The sequence below is a fragment of the Urocitellus parryii genome, chromosome 15, assembly GCF_045843805.1.
Source record: "Urocitellus parryii isolate mUroPar1 chromosome 15, mUroPar1.hap1, whole genome shotgun sequence".
Classification (NCBI taxonomy): domain Eukaryota; kingdom Metazoa; phylum Chordata; class Mammalia; order Rodentia; family Sciuridae; genus Urocitellus; species Urocitellus parryii.
The window spans coordinates 18415285-18430060 of NC_135545.1; the positions used below are offsets into that span (position 1 = coordinate 18415285).

At 46.8% G+C, this 14776-nt stretch overlaps 1 protein-coding gene across 1 annotated transcript in view; it reads left to right on the forward strand.

Moving 5' to 3' along the window:
• The first annotated feature begins 3115 nt into the window (after positions 1-3115).
• Rhpn2 (rhophilin Rho GTPase binding protein 2) overlaps positions 3116-14776 on the forward strand; it is a 60449-nt gene continuing 48788 nt past the window's right edge. Inside the window, exon 1 of the mRNA XM_026391255.2 lies at positions 3116-3192. Within this exon, the coding sequence (XP_026247040.1) occupies positions 3124-3192 (69 nt within the window). The 5' untranslated portion in view covers positions 3116-3123. The remainder of the gene's footprint in view (positions 3193-14776) is intronic.

Here is a 14776-nt window from a genome sequence, read left to right on the forward strand (position 1 = left end):
AAACAATAAAATAGGACTTGCAAAATCGTTATTTGGAGCTGAGATTTTAATCTTTTGCCTGTCTCAGAAATGTCAGTCCTACCTTTTTTTTTGTTGTTGTTAGGAGCAGAGATTCATTGGTAGTTCTTGTCCCACGGTCTGCCAAATGGGGTTGACAAATAAGAGGTTAAATGTTGCTCCCTTGCTGGGTCAGCAGAAGCTCTCTTTCCTGATCACAATGGGATCAGAGCTATGGGATGAGATCTCTGGGTCCCCCTTCCATGAGAATATCTAAAGGTATATGATTGATTCTGTATAGCTTGAAGGAGTGATACTCAGATAGTTCCTGTGGCCAGAGGATAGATGCCTGGTTGAGATTCACCCAGAGAGGTGCTTTTTTACCTATGAAAATGCCCAGGAAATAGTGTTAGGAAGGATTGGTGTGTCTTTAATAGCATGATTCCTTTTCTTACTCTTTTTCCTTTTTAACAAAGAAGCAGCTCTTTTGAGCTTTTTAGGCAACAACATCAGGCTAGATTAAACAATGGACCATGATTTCCATTATATTCACTTTTTTTTTTAAAGAGAGAGGGAGAATTTTAATATTTATTTCTTTTAGTTATCAGCGGACACAACATCTTTGTTTGTATGTGGTGCTGAGGATCGAACCCGGGCCGCATGCATGCCAGGCGAGCGCGCTACCACTTGAGCCACATCCCCAGCCCCCCATTATATTCACTTTTAAAAAAAATATTTTTAGCTGTAGATGGACACTTAATTTAATTAAGTAACTTATTAATTTATTAATTATGTGGTGCTGGGGATTGAACCCAGCACCTCACATGCTAGGCCAGCGTTCTACCGCTGAACTACAACCTCAGTCCACTTTTTAATTTTTTTTTTATATTTGTAGTTGGACAGCATTTCTTTCTTTCTTTCTTTCCTCCCTCCCTTCCTTCCTTCCTTCCTTCCTTCCTTTCTTTCCGTGCGGTGCTAAGGATCAGTGCCTCACACTTGCTAGGCAAGTGCTCTGCCACTGAGCTACAGCCCCAATATTGACTTTTATAAGTCTCTCTTGTTAGGACAAAAAACCATTGGTTTCTCGTTTTCCTTTTCTTGATTTTTTTTAAACTTATGGTTATGGCACAGTTGCCTTTTAAAATAATAAAAAAATTAAACAAAACAAATAACTTACAGAAGACTATTAATGCTTTCCCTTTGAGCTACATCCGCAGCCCATTTTGAGATGAGGTCTTTCTAAATTGTCCAGGCTGGCCTAGAACTTTGGACTGTCCTGTCTCAGCCTCCACAGTAGCTGAGATCACAGGCTTGCACCACCGCGCTGCGTCTCAAATGGCTATTTTAATTTCCAGCCCCAGGTGAGCAGGTTTCCAGGGAAATGTAGCGTGACAGGCGTATGCTGAAATTAGCCTGATACTTGCGTCAGACTTTAACAGAGTAGGGAGATTTTTTCTTCTTCTTTTAATTTGGGATTGGACCCGGGGGATCTCTACGACCTACGGAGATAGACCCCAGTCCTTGTTTTATTTTTTCCCTTAAGGCAGGACTGGTTAAATTGCCCAGACTGACCTTGAATCCTCCTGGCTCACCTCCGCAGTCGCCAGGTTTACAGGCGGACGTCACCTCACCCAACTTTTTTTTTCTTTTTTCTTTTTCTTCCTTTCCACCCTCCTTTTCTTTTTCTTCTTCTTCTTTTTTTTTTTTTTTTTTTTTTGGAGGGAGAGTACTGGAGAGTTAGCCCAGGATGCTCTTGATCAGAGAAGGGAAGTATTTTTTTTAATCATTTTCCCAAACAACCTGAACTGGATCGTACTCCGCAAGCTCTAGAATTAATGAGCTCTTTCTGAAAAACGCCTTGTTAAATTTCACGGGCCTGGCAGGAACCAGGTGGATTTAAAATTTTAATCATTTATTTTTTTAACATTTACTTGGTTGTTGCCATTGTTTGTTTTAAAATTCTCAAACAACCCCTAATGCACTTAAAACATACGGAAACGCTTGGCTTGATTTAAAAATAGATTTGTGTTTTACCTGGGACATTTTCTGGGACTGCAGCGGAAGTGTCCCCTGGTTGGGGGAGGGGGAGGTAGTAACTGCAGGACTCGGATGGGAAGGGGCCTGGCTCCGCGGATTGGGGACTCCGGGTTCGGGCTTCCAGGTTCTGCCAGGCTATTCGACCCCGGAGTTGTCTAACCTCTCGTGGTGGGGAGGGGACAGACAAGTGCGAACCCTAACCCAAGGGGTCCTCCTTTTTCCTCCAAAACTAAGTGCATCTCTACCCTTTAACGCATAATACCCTCGACCAGCTTGAGAAAGACTAATCACCCCCCATTTTGCAAATGTGAAAACTGAGGTTTGGAATAATCGATGGTTAAGAAACGTTCTCAAAGATATCCGCCAAGTCTCTTGGGCACAAAACTCCTCCCGAAGTTCCTTCGTGGAGGGCTCCGTCGCTCAACGCCCCCCAGATATACATTTGGTCCCAGCTTCGGGGGTTTTGAGGTTGGTCACAGCGACATTAGCTCAAGTCAGCGCTCGGTGGCGCTGAGTCCCCCACTCGGCCCCAAGGTCCCCTTCTGCGCAGAGCTTTGCCTGACCTCACTGCCCAGAGACCAGAGGTGCAGACGTGGCGTCGGGTCTGGTCCGTGTTCCTGGGGATAGAGACCACTAGCCCTCCGCATTTACTCCCAGGGCTCCAGGGGCGAATTCCCAGCCTGCGCCTCACTGCTGCAGCTGAGACCCTCTGCACTGTCCCTGGCGCCATGCCGGGCTCACAGGGTTGAGCTAACAACGAAGCTCAGGTTAGGGCCTCTGGACTCTGAGTCCTGAGGGCGGCGCGACGGGGGCCCCAGATCTTGGGATGGCGGGGCGCTAGTTCGGGGGGGTGTCTAGCACTTGGAAAGGACCGCGGCTCCGACCCCGCAGACTCTCGGGGCGGGGCTGGGGGCGGGGCCTCGGGGCCGGGGCGGGGCCGGCCGGGTCTCCAGGGCTCCGGGACTTGGCCTCGGGCGGGGCTGGAGGGGCGGTCGCGGGGCGGGCTCCGGGGCGGGGCGGGGCCGGCGCCCTCTGGGGCTCGCGGCGGTCGCTGAGCCTCAGTCCACCGTCCGCGCTCGCGCCGCCACCATGACCCACGCGCTGGTGCCTACGGCCCCCCAGCCGCTGGAGAAGGAGAACGACGACTACTTTCGAAAGGTGGGCGGCTTCGAGTGGGCGGCGAGTCTGAGAGGGTCGCAGACCTCCTACCCCCAGGATGTGGGGGGGTTGCGGGAGCGCGCGTCCGGGGTCGGCGAGGCCCGGACGGGGAGGCGCTCTGGTCTGGTGCGGGAAGAGAAGGGAGGGAGATGGAAAACGGGCCGCTGAGTACCGGGCGCCCGGAACAGGTGGCAGCCCGGCTGCGGAGGGCGGGTCCAGGGGGCCGCCCCTGAGCAGGTGTAAGCCGAGAGTCCGGGGTCTGAAGGGTGCTTCCGCGAATCCCGAGGACGGACCTGTGACTGGCTGCGCTGGCGCCCTCGGCCTCCGGGCGCTTGGCGACCCGAGCCAACTGCCCCCGGAGCGCTAGGCGGGGTCGCCAGTGGGGAGGGAAAGACCACCCCGGGCGGGTTGGCGTTGTCCTTTTCCCTCCAAAATACTTCAGTGCCCTCCTCTTCGACTTCTTAGTGTGTAGAAGATAGCAGCTGGGGGAAGGGGACCTCGGGTGCCGCCTTCTCATTTGTCCGTTTTCGCCCAGGAGGGCCTGAGCACGGTGGTCTCGCCCCTTCTCGCTTTATGCTAAAGCGGATTTATCTGGTTGCCTGAGAAACCCGGCGGGTGAGTGCGGCGGGCTCTGGGCTCTTAGCTAGTCCAGGCGCTTCTCTGCACTCAACACTGCCTGCTCCCCCGGAGGTCATAGCAATTCAGTCCATCAAAAGCAACCCCAGGTTGGGAATGGTGGTGCAAGCCTATAATCCCAGCAACTCAGGAGGCTGAGGCGGGAGGATTACAAATTCGAGGTATCTTTAAGGATTTAGCAAGATCCTGTCTCAAAATAAGGAGGACTGGGGAATTGTAGCTCAGTGGTAGAGCACCCCTGTGTTTAATCCCCAGTGCCAAACAAAACCAAAAAACCTACTTCAGCCCGTACCAGTGAAGAAGCCAGAGGACTTCACCAGTAGGGACGCTGGGATACCTAAAGGTGCCAGGGCCTGGTCTAGAAAGATGCTTTAAAGCCGGGAGTCACAAAGACACTTTCCACACCTTCCTCATTGCAGGTCCTGGGTGAGTCAAAACATAGCCATTGGAGCTTGGCCTGAGATCACTGGGTGGGTTGAGAGATTGTCCTTGTTATTTTTATGACAGATTGATCATAATTACAAATAGGGAAGTGAAACTGTTTTCCCCAGAACAATCAATTCTTAATTGTTTAAAACCTAGCCATTCAGTTCACCAATAGTCTTGGCATCTTCCTTCGTCCACTCCATATTGACAACTTGGGCTTTTTCTCATTAGTGAGGAGCAGTGACAGCAGGACAGGAGGGGGAATCTGGAAACCGGTGGGGACAGAGTGGGAAAAAGTCTTTTTTGTTAAGTTGCTTTTAGCATTTAAAAAATTGTTTTGCAGTATATTTAAGTTCAAAGATGTCATCATGGAATTACAGGATTATAACTTCTAATTATGTGAGGCATTTGGGACAGAGGATCACAGGCCATGGAACTGCAGAAGGAGGCTTGGCCTGGGAATCCCTAGATGTTGGTCCTAGTGCCCCAGGGCCTGACTGCCACCCCCACAAAAGTGCTTTGTGGCCTCCAGAAAGTTGCTGTCTTCCTGCAACTTTAGTTCCTCTCTGGATTGTCTGTTTTCTGAACAAGTGGCTTTGTGGACCTATGGCAGTGTTAGGGGGGAAATGTCAGGAATGATGGAGCACACCTTTGAGGGTGATGGTCCCAAACCTTCCAGAACAGGTTTTCCTGGGGGAGCCATTCAGGACTGTGAGTCCAGGGGAGGACAGACATGCACAGGGAAAGGGAGAGGATATGAGGTTGGGTGTTTTCCAGATGCAGATTCTCTGGTGCAAAATCAGATGAATCACTGCTTTACCATGAGAAGCATCTATTTTGAACACAAGACCTTGTAATGATCATTGTGCTGTGACTGAGTTAAGCCACAACAGTCCAAAGAGTGTTCTTTGCATGAGGAAAAGAAATGGTGTTGACTTAGACTCTTTCCTGATCTGTGACCTGAGACAGTTTTGACTTAAGAATTTAAGAACCGATGCTCCCTGGATGAAGGGTGATTGTTACACAGGTAAAGAAGAGCACTTCAGGTAGAGGGTCAGCCTAGGCAAAGGCATAGAATTGTAAATGCCTCTGGGTGTGAAAGTGCTAGCGGGAATTAGGCAGTTCAGGGTCATACATCCTAAGGACCCACGAAATTTTGGTAATCCACCGAAGCATTTAAAGTAATCCCAGACATGTGAGATTTGCGTCAGAGGAAGACCCTTCAGACAGCTGAGTGGGTAGTGGGTCAGGGGTGGCTGAGAGGCAGTGGTAGAGACAGGCAGGGCAGAGTTGGGGCCATTTAGCCCTCTGTTATCCCAGTCATCTTTGCCTTTCCTACTCTGATACAGCCTGCTGGGTGGTCACAACCTCCACCACCAGTCCTTCCTACCAGCTTATGCACCAACTCAGATGAGAGGTTCATATCAAAGGCAGGGATCCCAATGAAGAGGTTGGAATGATGGGCAAAGGCAGTGTGCACAGGGATGGGAAGAACTGACGGAGTTGGATATGGTGGAGAAGGCACTGTCGGCAGGACTCCAAATTACGGGGAGCAGGTGGATTTGAGGCCACCTTTGGGATATCCAAGTGGGTTCCAGTGCACCAGGGACCTGGCAGCCACTTGCTCCTGGCTGGAGATGCAGCTTTGGGAGGCACCAGTGCGGGAGGCTTTGGGATATTGAATGAAGGGACCTGGGCAGAAGGGAATAATACCTCTACTTAAGGGATAGGTGGAGGCAAGCCAGGAGAGCAGTGGTGTTAAGGAAGCAGAGTCTTGTTAGCAGGCAGGTGAGGTTGACAAGCCAGAAGAGCACTGGAGAGTTTTTGATTAGTCCCTTAGGGAGTTGTGAGAAAATGAGTAGTAGGAGGGCTGGGGACCAAAGTTAGTGTATCATGGTGTGGGGGAAGGGCAGAGAAGAGAGTTGCTGGAGAGAGATAGGGACACAGAAGAGAGAAGCCAGGATTGTTTTGTTTTATTATTGTTGTTGTTCTGAGGATTAAACCCAAGGCCTTGAACATGCTAGGCAAGCACTCTACCATTTAGCTACATTCCCAACTCTTTTTATTTTGAGACAGGGTCTCTACAAGTTGCTCAAGCTGGCCTTTAACTTCCTATCCTCCTGCCTCAGCCTCCCAAATAGCTGGGATTACAGGCATGCACCACTAAGCCTGGCTTTATTTATTATTATCATTATTTTTTGTGGTGCTAGAGATGGAACTCAGGACTTCACATGCTACACAAAGCACTCTGTCACTGAGCTACAACCCAGCCCTGCAGGCTTGTTTTAGAATGAGGAAGTCTAAAACCTTTTAAAGCTAAAGGTGAAGAAATTAGGTGGGGAGTCAGTCTGAGATTCAGAGAGAAAGAGAACAATCTGGGAAGGAGTCCTAGAGTCAGCTGGGGAGGTAAGTGTTGGAAGCTGCTGCTGAGTGGGTTGGGAGGCTGAGCTAACCAGGGACAGCGGTCAGGACATCATACGACTTTGGACTTAGGATTTTGCACACAGGATCAAATTCATTTCTACTAAAATCAAGCTTCTCTTTCACCCTGCCTTCTCTTCCCCTCTTCTTTAAAATATACTCAAAAAAGCTCGTGCCATGTGCTGGGGCTGTAAGCTCAATGGTAGAGCACTTGCCTTGCATACACAAAGTCCTGAGTTCAATCCCTACCACACACACATAAATAAAGATATTGTGTCCATCTACAACTAAAAAAAATAATAATAATAATTAAAAAAAATAATAAGAAAAGCTCTGTGCCTGACCCTCACCAGGTTCTGGGATACACGGGACCCTGACTTTCTTTTTTTTTTTTTTTTTTTAAGTGCTGGGTATTGAACCCAGTGCCTCAGTGTGCTAGACAAGCACTCTATAGCTGAGCCAACCCCCAGCCCTTGGACCCTACAACTCAAGCATGTGGCCATTGCTGATGCTTTGTGAAGCTAGCTCCAGCTAGGCTTGAAAAGGAGGGACTTCCCTTGCTTTATTTCACAGCAAGAAGTGGAGTACCTCCCACAAGCTTCATTCAGGAGAGCTACAGCAGTGTTTTGTGGAATTAAAAGTTCCTTATGCTGGATGACCCTGGTTCCTAAATGTGCAAGATAATTACTGGTGGGGAAGGGGAGATACCTTTTAAATTAGGGTCTTTTGGAGGGTCATGTAGGAGTTGGCTGTACAGAGCTAGAAGATAAAAAGTTAGTCCCAGGTCAGGCATGGACACCATTATTACCAACCCTGTCCTCTTGTTTTTTTTTTTTTAATATTTATTTTTTAGTTGTAGTTGGACACGATACCTTTATTTTATTTATTTATTTTTATGTGGTGCTGAGGGCCTCGTATATGCTAGGCAAGTACTCTACTGCTGAGCCACAATTCCAGCCCCCCCCCCCCCCGCCAGGTCTCTAAATTAAAAAAAAAAAATTTGGGGGGGGTCTATCACAACATCATGTCTTTCTCTGACTTCTCACTGTATTTTTTCTCACTAAATTATTATACTTAAATAGAGGTATAATTGCATTAGATTACTATAAATTCTTAAAAGGACTACCAGCTCCCCCACCCCACCCCCACACCCCAAGGGTTTTTATGCTTTTCCTACTGAGAGTCTGGGAAGAATATGTTCTCTGATCTGTAGGTTAATGCACAGTAATGTTAAATTTTTAGGAGGCTGCATCCTGATAGCAGATTCCTGATAGCCCCTGGGGGAGAGGTAATTCCCATACCCCCCAGGAAAACTAGTTCTCAGCCACAAGAACACCAGCTGGGGGGAAAATAAATAGAGAAAGCCTTTCCTCAGGATTGTTGAAAGGCCTTAAATGGAAGGTTTTAGCACCACATGGAAGGAATCAGTACAAAGTACAGCATTGTCACTTGTTATCTCTGCCTCTTCATCCTGAGGGAACACAAATGCCCCGAAATGAATTTAACTCCATTGTTTTTACTCAAGAGCTGCAGAAGAAGTTGTTTCTTGTTCACAGAAACTGGCTGGCTGGACAGGGCCCCAGGGTTCATTGTGTCCTGGTTTATGGCCTCTGTTTACTCTGGGCTTCCTGGAGGCTCCAGCAGAGAAGGAAGGAGAATTTCTTCCCCCTTCCAGCTCAGAATCTCCTCCTGGTTTATCTTAGCAGGGAGCAGAGTCTGATTTCATGTTAGACACTTCTGTGTGTCATTTATGAGCACAGCTTGTGCGAGGGGAAGCATGTTACTACTGATGGGCCAAGTCCACCAAGCACAGCGTAGGTACTGGGGATAAGCAACTCCCACTTTCTTAGGTATTGGTATCATCCTTTCAACAGCTGTTGGGAGTCTTAATCCTTTCCCAGGTGGGGAGGGGTTTGGGAGTTGGTGATCCTGTTCCTAACCCTTGGTAATCCTCCATGGGCTAAGCCAGGTCTGAAAGGCCAGACTGGACCCAGGCTGCTCATGGCTTGCTAAGGGTTCCAGATATCCAGGTGCACACCCACAGTCCAGAGGGCCTGCCTAATACTTCTCACACTGTGGGAGCTTGGCCAAGAGGAGTCCCCTGGCAGAAACAGAAAATTTCAGGGTGACTCAGAGGAGAGTCAGTGTGATGAGCTATAGCACTGTAAATGTCCCTTGTTTCCTGGGGCTATTTGGACAGTTGCCAAGACACCACCTGATGCTCTTGGGCATTGACTTTATCCTGATCAACACTTCCTCCTTTGGCTCTGATACTAGAGTCTCGTGACACAAAGGCTACATTGGAGGTGGCCACAGAGCACAGTGGAACTGCAGGTGCAGCTCAGGCAGAGGACTGGGTGTCTGGCAGAGAGGGCAGCAGGGGGTGCTGGCTGGGAGCAGGATTTTTCCTGAAGCCTGGTGGGGGCAGGGGAGAGACAAAGACAGAGAGACTGACCTACCGTCCGACCATGGTGAATGATGTGAGTGATGTCTCTTTGGCCTTTCCAGTGAGTTCATTATGGCCTTAAACCTTTGGAAAAATCCCAAGTTTCCATTTGTTTATAAGAAGAGAAAAGGGCAGGAGATCAAAACAACTCAGATGTCATTTATTTTTCTCCAATATCATTTGCATTAAGAAGTAACGGAAGGGGCTGGGTTATAGCTCAGCCGTAGAGCGCTTGCCTCACACTTGTGATGTACTAGGTTCAATCCTCAACACCACATAAAAAATAAATAAATAAAATAAAGATATTGTGTCCATCTTTAAAAAAAGTAAGTTGTTAAAAAGTTAATCACAGAAATGCACAAATTCAAAGTCACATACAAATACCAGCTCCCACCCATACTACACAGACATCTTATAGACAAGGATGTTAACTGTGGTTAACAGTTGATTGGAATAAGCAGGACATTGGCTGGCTCTGGCAAAAACATTTGATTCATGGAGATTTTGCTGGTTTTGGGTATAGTGGGAGGCACAGTAAAAGCTTTGCAATTCAGTATGTTGAAAAATTATAGTGATTGGCACACAGTAGGCATTTTTACAGATTTGTTTCTTTTTTTTATATTTATTTTTTAGTTGTAGTTGGACACAATACTTTTAATTTTAAATTTATTTTTATGTGGTGCTGAAAATCGAACACAGAGCCTTGCACATGCTAGGCAAGCGCTCTACCACTGAGTCACAACTCCAGCCCCATTTTTACAGATTTCTAAAACTCACTGCAGGGAGTTTTAGAAAAACTCCACTCCCATAGATATGGATTGGGATGCTGGAGGGAGGCTGCTGGGCCTTCCCCTCCCCCACCGGCCCCAAGCTGGCGGAGATCCTGGAAGGGCAGGAGGGCTATTTACAAGTGCAAAATTCATGGTTTTCGTTCTTTTTTTTTTGGACATGGAAAAGACAGATTCTCCTTATCCAGCCTGCCCTGATTCTCCAGTGTGGTGAAAAGTTAAATTAGATGTATGTGTGTATTGCAGGGTATCACATTCTATTTTTGTGCTTTCTGGTTGACAGCTCTGACCACTCCATAAACAAACAATTCTGTTTTCTAGAGTTTGGTGGTTGAGTAAGGGATTGCATAACCAGAAGGAAATGAGAAAGGCTGAGAAAGTATCTTTGCTGGAGAAACAAGTAAAAGCACCTGTCCTCCTCTGTGGCTTATATGAGGGTCTCGGGCCTAGAGCTACCCCAGCCCTGTCCTGTCCCCACACACATGCTCCGTTTTAGTTTTTTTTTTTTTGTTTGTTTTTTACATTTTTAGTTGTAGACAGTACCTTTATTTATTAATAAATAAATAAATAAAAATTTTGTAATTGTAGGTGGACAGCATGCCTTTATTTTATTTATTTTTCTGTGGTGCTGAGGATCCAACCCAGTGCCTCACACGTGCTACCACTGAGCTACAACCCCAGCCCACATGCTGGGGTTTTACTTCTGACCTTTACATCCCAAGCTTGTACTTTGCCTTGAATTTGCTGGAAACACATTTACATGTGGGCTTTGTCTTTGGCTGTATGGAAGATGGGTCCCCACTGGTGGCCCAGGCTGAAAAGGAGGCTGGCCCTAGGCCCTGCATGAGTGGGCCCCCAGTGGGGTAGGGAAGGCTGCGCTGTTCCTCCAGTCTACCTTCTAGGTGGCCTGGCCATGTCAGTGTCTACTGGAATCTCTGGTTTCTTCCAAATTAAGTGAGGCTCCAGTTTTTGCTTAGGTGTTGCTATGAAATACTTGCCTTACAAGTGAACAGTCTGACAATACTCTGAGGACATGGGAGTGTACATTGACACAAAAAGCTTTCAGTTTAGGTAAACGTATTCTAGTTAGGACCTTTTTAGTGGCAGGTGCTGGAATCTTCAATCTAAAGAGGCTTCGGCAGGTAAACACATCCCTGGAATTTGACTCCGTACTAAAAAAGGAATGAATCACTGATGAATGAATCCACCTTGGTGGATCTCAAAACATGATTTTGAGTGAAATAAGCCAGACACAAAAGAATGCATACTATCCGATTTTATTTACAAAGGTCTAGAACAGATAGAAACGTTGTGGTGATGGATGTCAGGGTGTGGGCTGCCTAGGACTGATGGAAGTGTTCTGTATTTTGATAGGAGTTATGGCTCCACAGGTATGCACATTTGTCCATACTCCTGGAACTGTATGCTTAAAAACCTGTGTATTATATGTAAATTAAACCTCAATAATAATAATAATAATAATAATAATAATAATAGAGGGAACAGCTTAAGCAAGGAAGGGAATGAATTGGCTCCTGTAACTGAGAAGTCCAGAGGAATGACTTCAGGCCTGGCTTGATCAAGGGCTCAAATGCTGTCACTAAAGCTGTCTTCTCAGGTCTAGGGTGGTTCCATTTCTGGGGAGATACTGCCCTACTGCTGGAAATAATGGCTACTACCGGCTAGTCTTCTATCTTTCTAGGTTTAAGGCCAAGGAGGGCCTCTTTTTCAATTCAGTAGTGGGGATTGAACCCAGGTGGGCTCTACCAGTGAGCTACATCCCCAACCCTTTGTTTGTTGTTTTGAGTCAGGGTCTTGGTAAATAGTCCAGGCTGGCCTAGAACTTTCCATCTTCCTGCTTCAGTCTTCTGAGTCACTGGGATCACAGCCAGGTGCCACTGTGCCCAAGTGACGGCAACTTCTTGATGAGCTGCGATTGAGTCTGATTGTCACGTCTCATGTGCTTATCCCTGAACCAGTCGTAGAGTGAGGGACATGCCTTTCCAACTGGCCAGGCATAAGTCAGATGGTTCTTCCTCTTGGAAAGCGGGTAAGAGAACAGGTACTTACCACCCCTGACCATCATGGCTCCACAGTGGGAGAGGGGCATGGATCACACTGTTTCGCAAAGGATGTGGGGTAACGCTGGGCCGCCCTGAGCCAGGGAGCACATCGAGGGATGCCTGGGGGTTGGCAGGCACACATTCCTACCACTGTGTCTGCCTCATAGCTCATCTCAAAGGAGCAGGAAGGATTTGAGCTGCAGACCTTTACTCCAATCTTTACTTCCTTCTGAGTCTCGAGTAGCTCACCTTGTCTCAAAGCTGTGAGAGCTGAGGTGTTGTGTCCAACATATGAGGGTCCACATAGGTGTCCAACCCTTGGGAGATGTCCACACAGCTAGCGATGATGCTGAAGAGTCCCTCAGTGCTTGCTTTTCTTGGTGGTTGCTGTCCAACCATCCTTTCACATTTTTAAGACTGATGGAAATGCTTGGACCTAATCCTGGGAAGAGAACCTAATAGACTCTGTGTAGAAGAAAGTCTTACTGTGTTATAGGAGTTTGTCAGCAGTGACCCTAGAGGACGGGACAACTCAGTTGGTGCCCCTGGTTCCTGGTGCAAGCCTGTGTTCCAGTTTTGGGGCCCACTCTACATTCCTATGTGAATGAGATCCTGCCACTGAGTTGCAGGGTCTGGGCTGGAAGCTGCGTATGCAGAGCTAGGGCCTTGTTACTAGGCAATACCAGGCAGGAGAAATGTGTGGGTAACCACTGAGGGGCTCCCTAGGAAAAGAACCCCTTGGAAGGGTCTAATGATTGATTACTCACAGCCTCTGATGATACCAGGGGATTTTTCTGGATATCTTGCCCAGATTTACCTTACAGGAAAATTTCCAAGCCGCCCGGTGGGCATTTCTGATGTTCTTAGCAGGGCCCAGCATTCCTACCTGTCAGTGAGAAGTAATGTAGTTTTGGGTCCAATTACTCAGATCTAATCCCAAGCATTCCTCTGCCTTATCTAGAAACTTGACCCTGCATCTGTGGGCTGGTTAGGGCGGAGTGATTCCAGAAGTTGGGTAAAGTATAGGAGCAGGAAAGAGCTCTTATCCTTATGCTATGATGGCTGCTTATCTGGGAATGTACATAAAAGAATTAGTTATTAAAGTGTCTTTGTAAAATAAAACAGAGCACTGGTGAACCATGTCATTCTGATTCTAATTGAACCAGCCCTTTTTGGAAGTGGAAAGGAAAGAGACCCACAAGTTATTTTACCCCTTTAATGTTCAATTAGTTTAACATTAAGGACAATTTTATCTTCTATCTGAATAAAAAAAAAGATAATTAGTTTTCAGATTTTAAGTTTAAATAAGGGATTGTTTAATGGTTTAAAATGTACTAACTTCAAGATTCATCCCAACTCAGATTCTGAATATCTGTGTGAATTGAACTCTGGGAGGAAATGTTTTTGTAAAGTTAGGGAAAAGTAGGTGTGGGGCCTGCGTGGGGAACAAATAGTGGTGACCTGCTAGAAAGTGAGAATGAGAAATCTTTGTGGAAGGAAAAATGTAATTCATTTCTGATTCACCAGTCCAAAAGGCCACTGATAATGGGGGACTTCTGAGAAAGGTGGCTGTAGTAACCTTGGTAACCTGCCTCTCCTCTTCCTGCTGGGGTTGGGGCTGTGGGCGTGGCTCTGATTGAGTGAGGCTGGGGAGGCTAGGTGTGTGCAGAGCCTGGACTGCAGTGACGCAGTTGGAGAGAAAAGGTGATCTCGTCATCGAAGACTGTCTTGCCAGGTCACACCCAGGGAGTAGCCACAGCTGCCAATCCTGCAGATAAGCTTCAACAAAGAATGTGGTCCTGACTTAGATCTTTGGGCTTACACCTGTGTGGGGTGGAGAGCACATCATTAGGTTTAAATGAAACATTGTTTCTGATCTTAAACTTAATAGGATGAAACATTGTAACCCAAATACCCCAGGAAAATATAGGCAGAGAACACAAGTAGACAATTCACTGAAAAAGAAATCTAAGTGATGGTTACTGTATGAAAAAGTATATACCATCACTAATAATGAGTGTGCAAATTGGAAGAATGAGAGGCTTTTATTTTTTATTTATTTGTTTTTAAAACATTTATTTTTTTTAGGTGTAGATGGACACAACACAATGCCTTTATTTGTACGTGGTGCTGAGGATTGAACCCAGGTCCCGCCCGTGCTAGGCGACCACTCTACCGCTGAGCCACAATTCCAGCCCCGCGGTTTTTATTTTTATTTTTTTGCCATACTGGATATTAAATCCAGGGGCACTTTATTGCCGAGTCATATCCCCAACCCTTTTTATTTTTATTTTTGGTACCAGGGATTACCTCAGGGGCACTCAACCCTGTTTTGTATTTTATTTAGAGACAGGGTCTCACTGAGTTGCTTAGCACCTTGCTTTTGCTGAGGCTGGCTTTGAACTCATGATCCTCTTGCCTCAGCCTCCCAAGCCACTGGGATTACAGGGGTGCGTCACCACAACTGGCTCCTTTTTATTTTTTATTGAGGGGTTTTGCTAAGTTGCTGACACTGACATTGAATTTACAATCCTTCTGCCTCAGCCTCCTGTGTCTCTGGGATTACAGGCATGTGCTACCACATTCAGCTAAAACTAATACTTTTGAACTTAACAAATAAAAAGGCAGTCAAGCTCAGAAATGGGCAAACATTCTGAATTGATATTTCTCCAAAGAAGATCAATAGATGGCCAATAAGTCTGTGAAAAGACTTTTACTGCTTACCTGACCAGGGACGAGGAGACTGACATGGGGCCAGAACCCTTACCTGTGCAGGAATCCTCAGGGTCCATATCCCAGCTGTA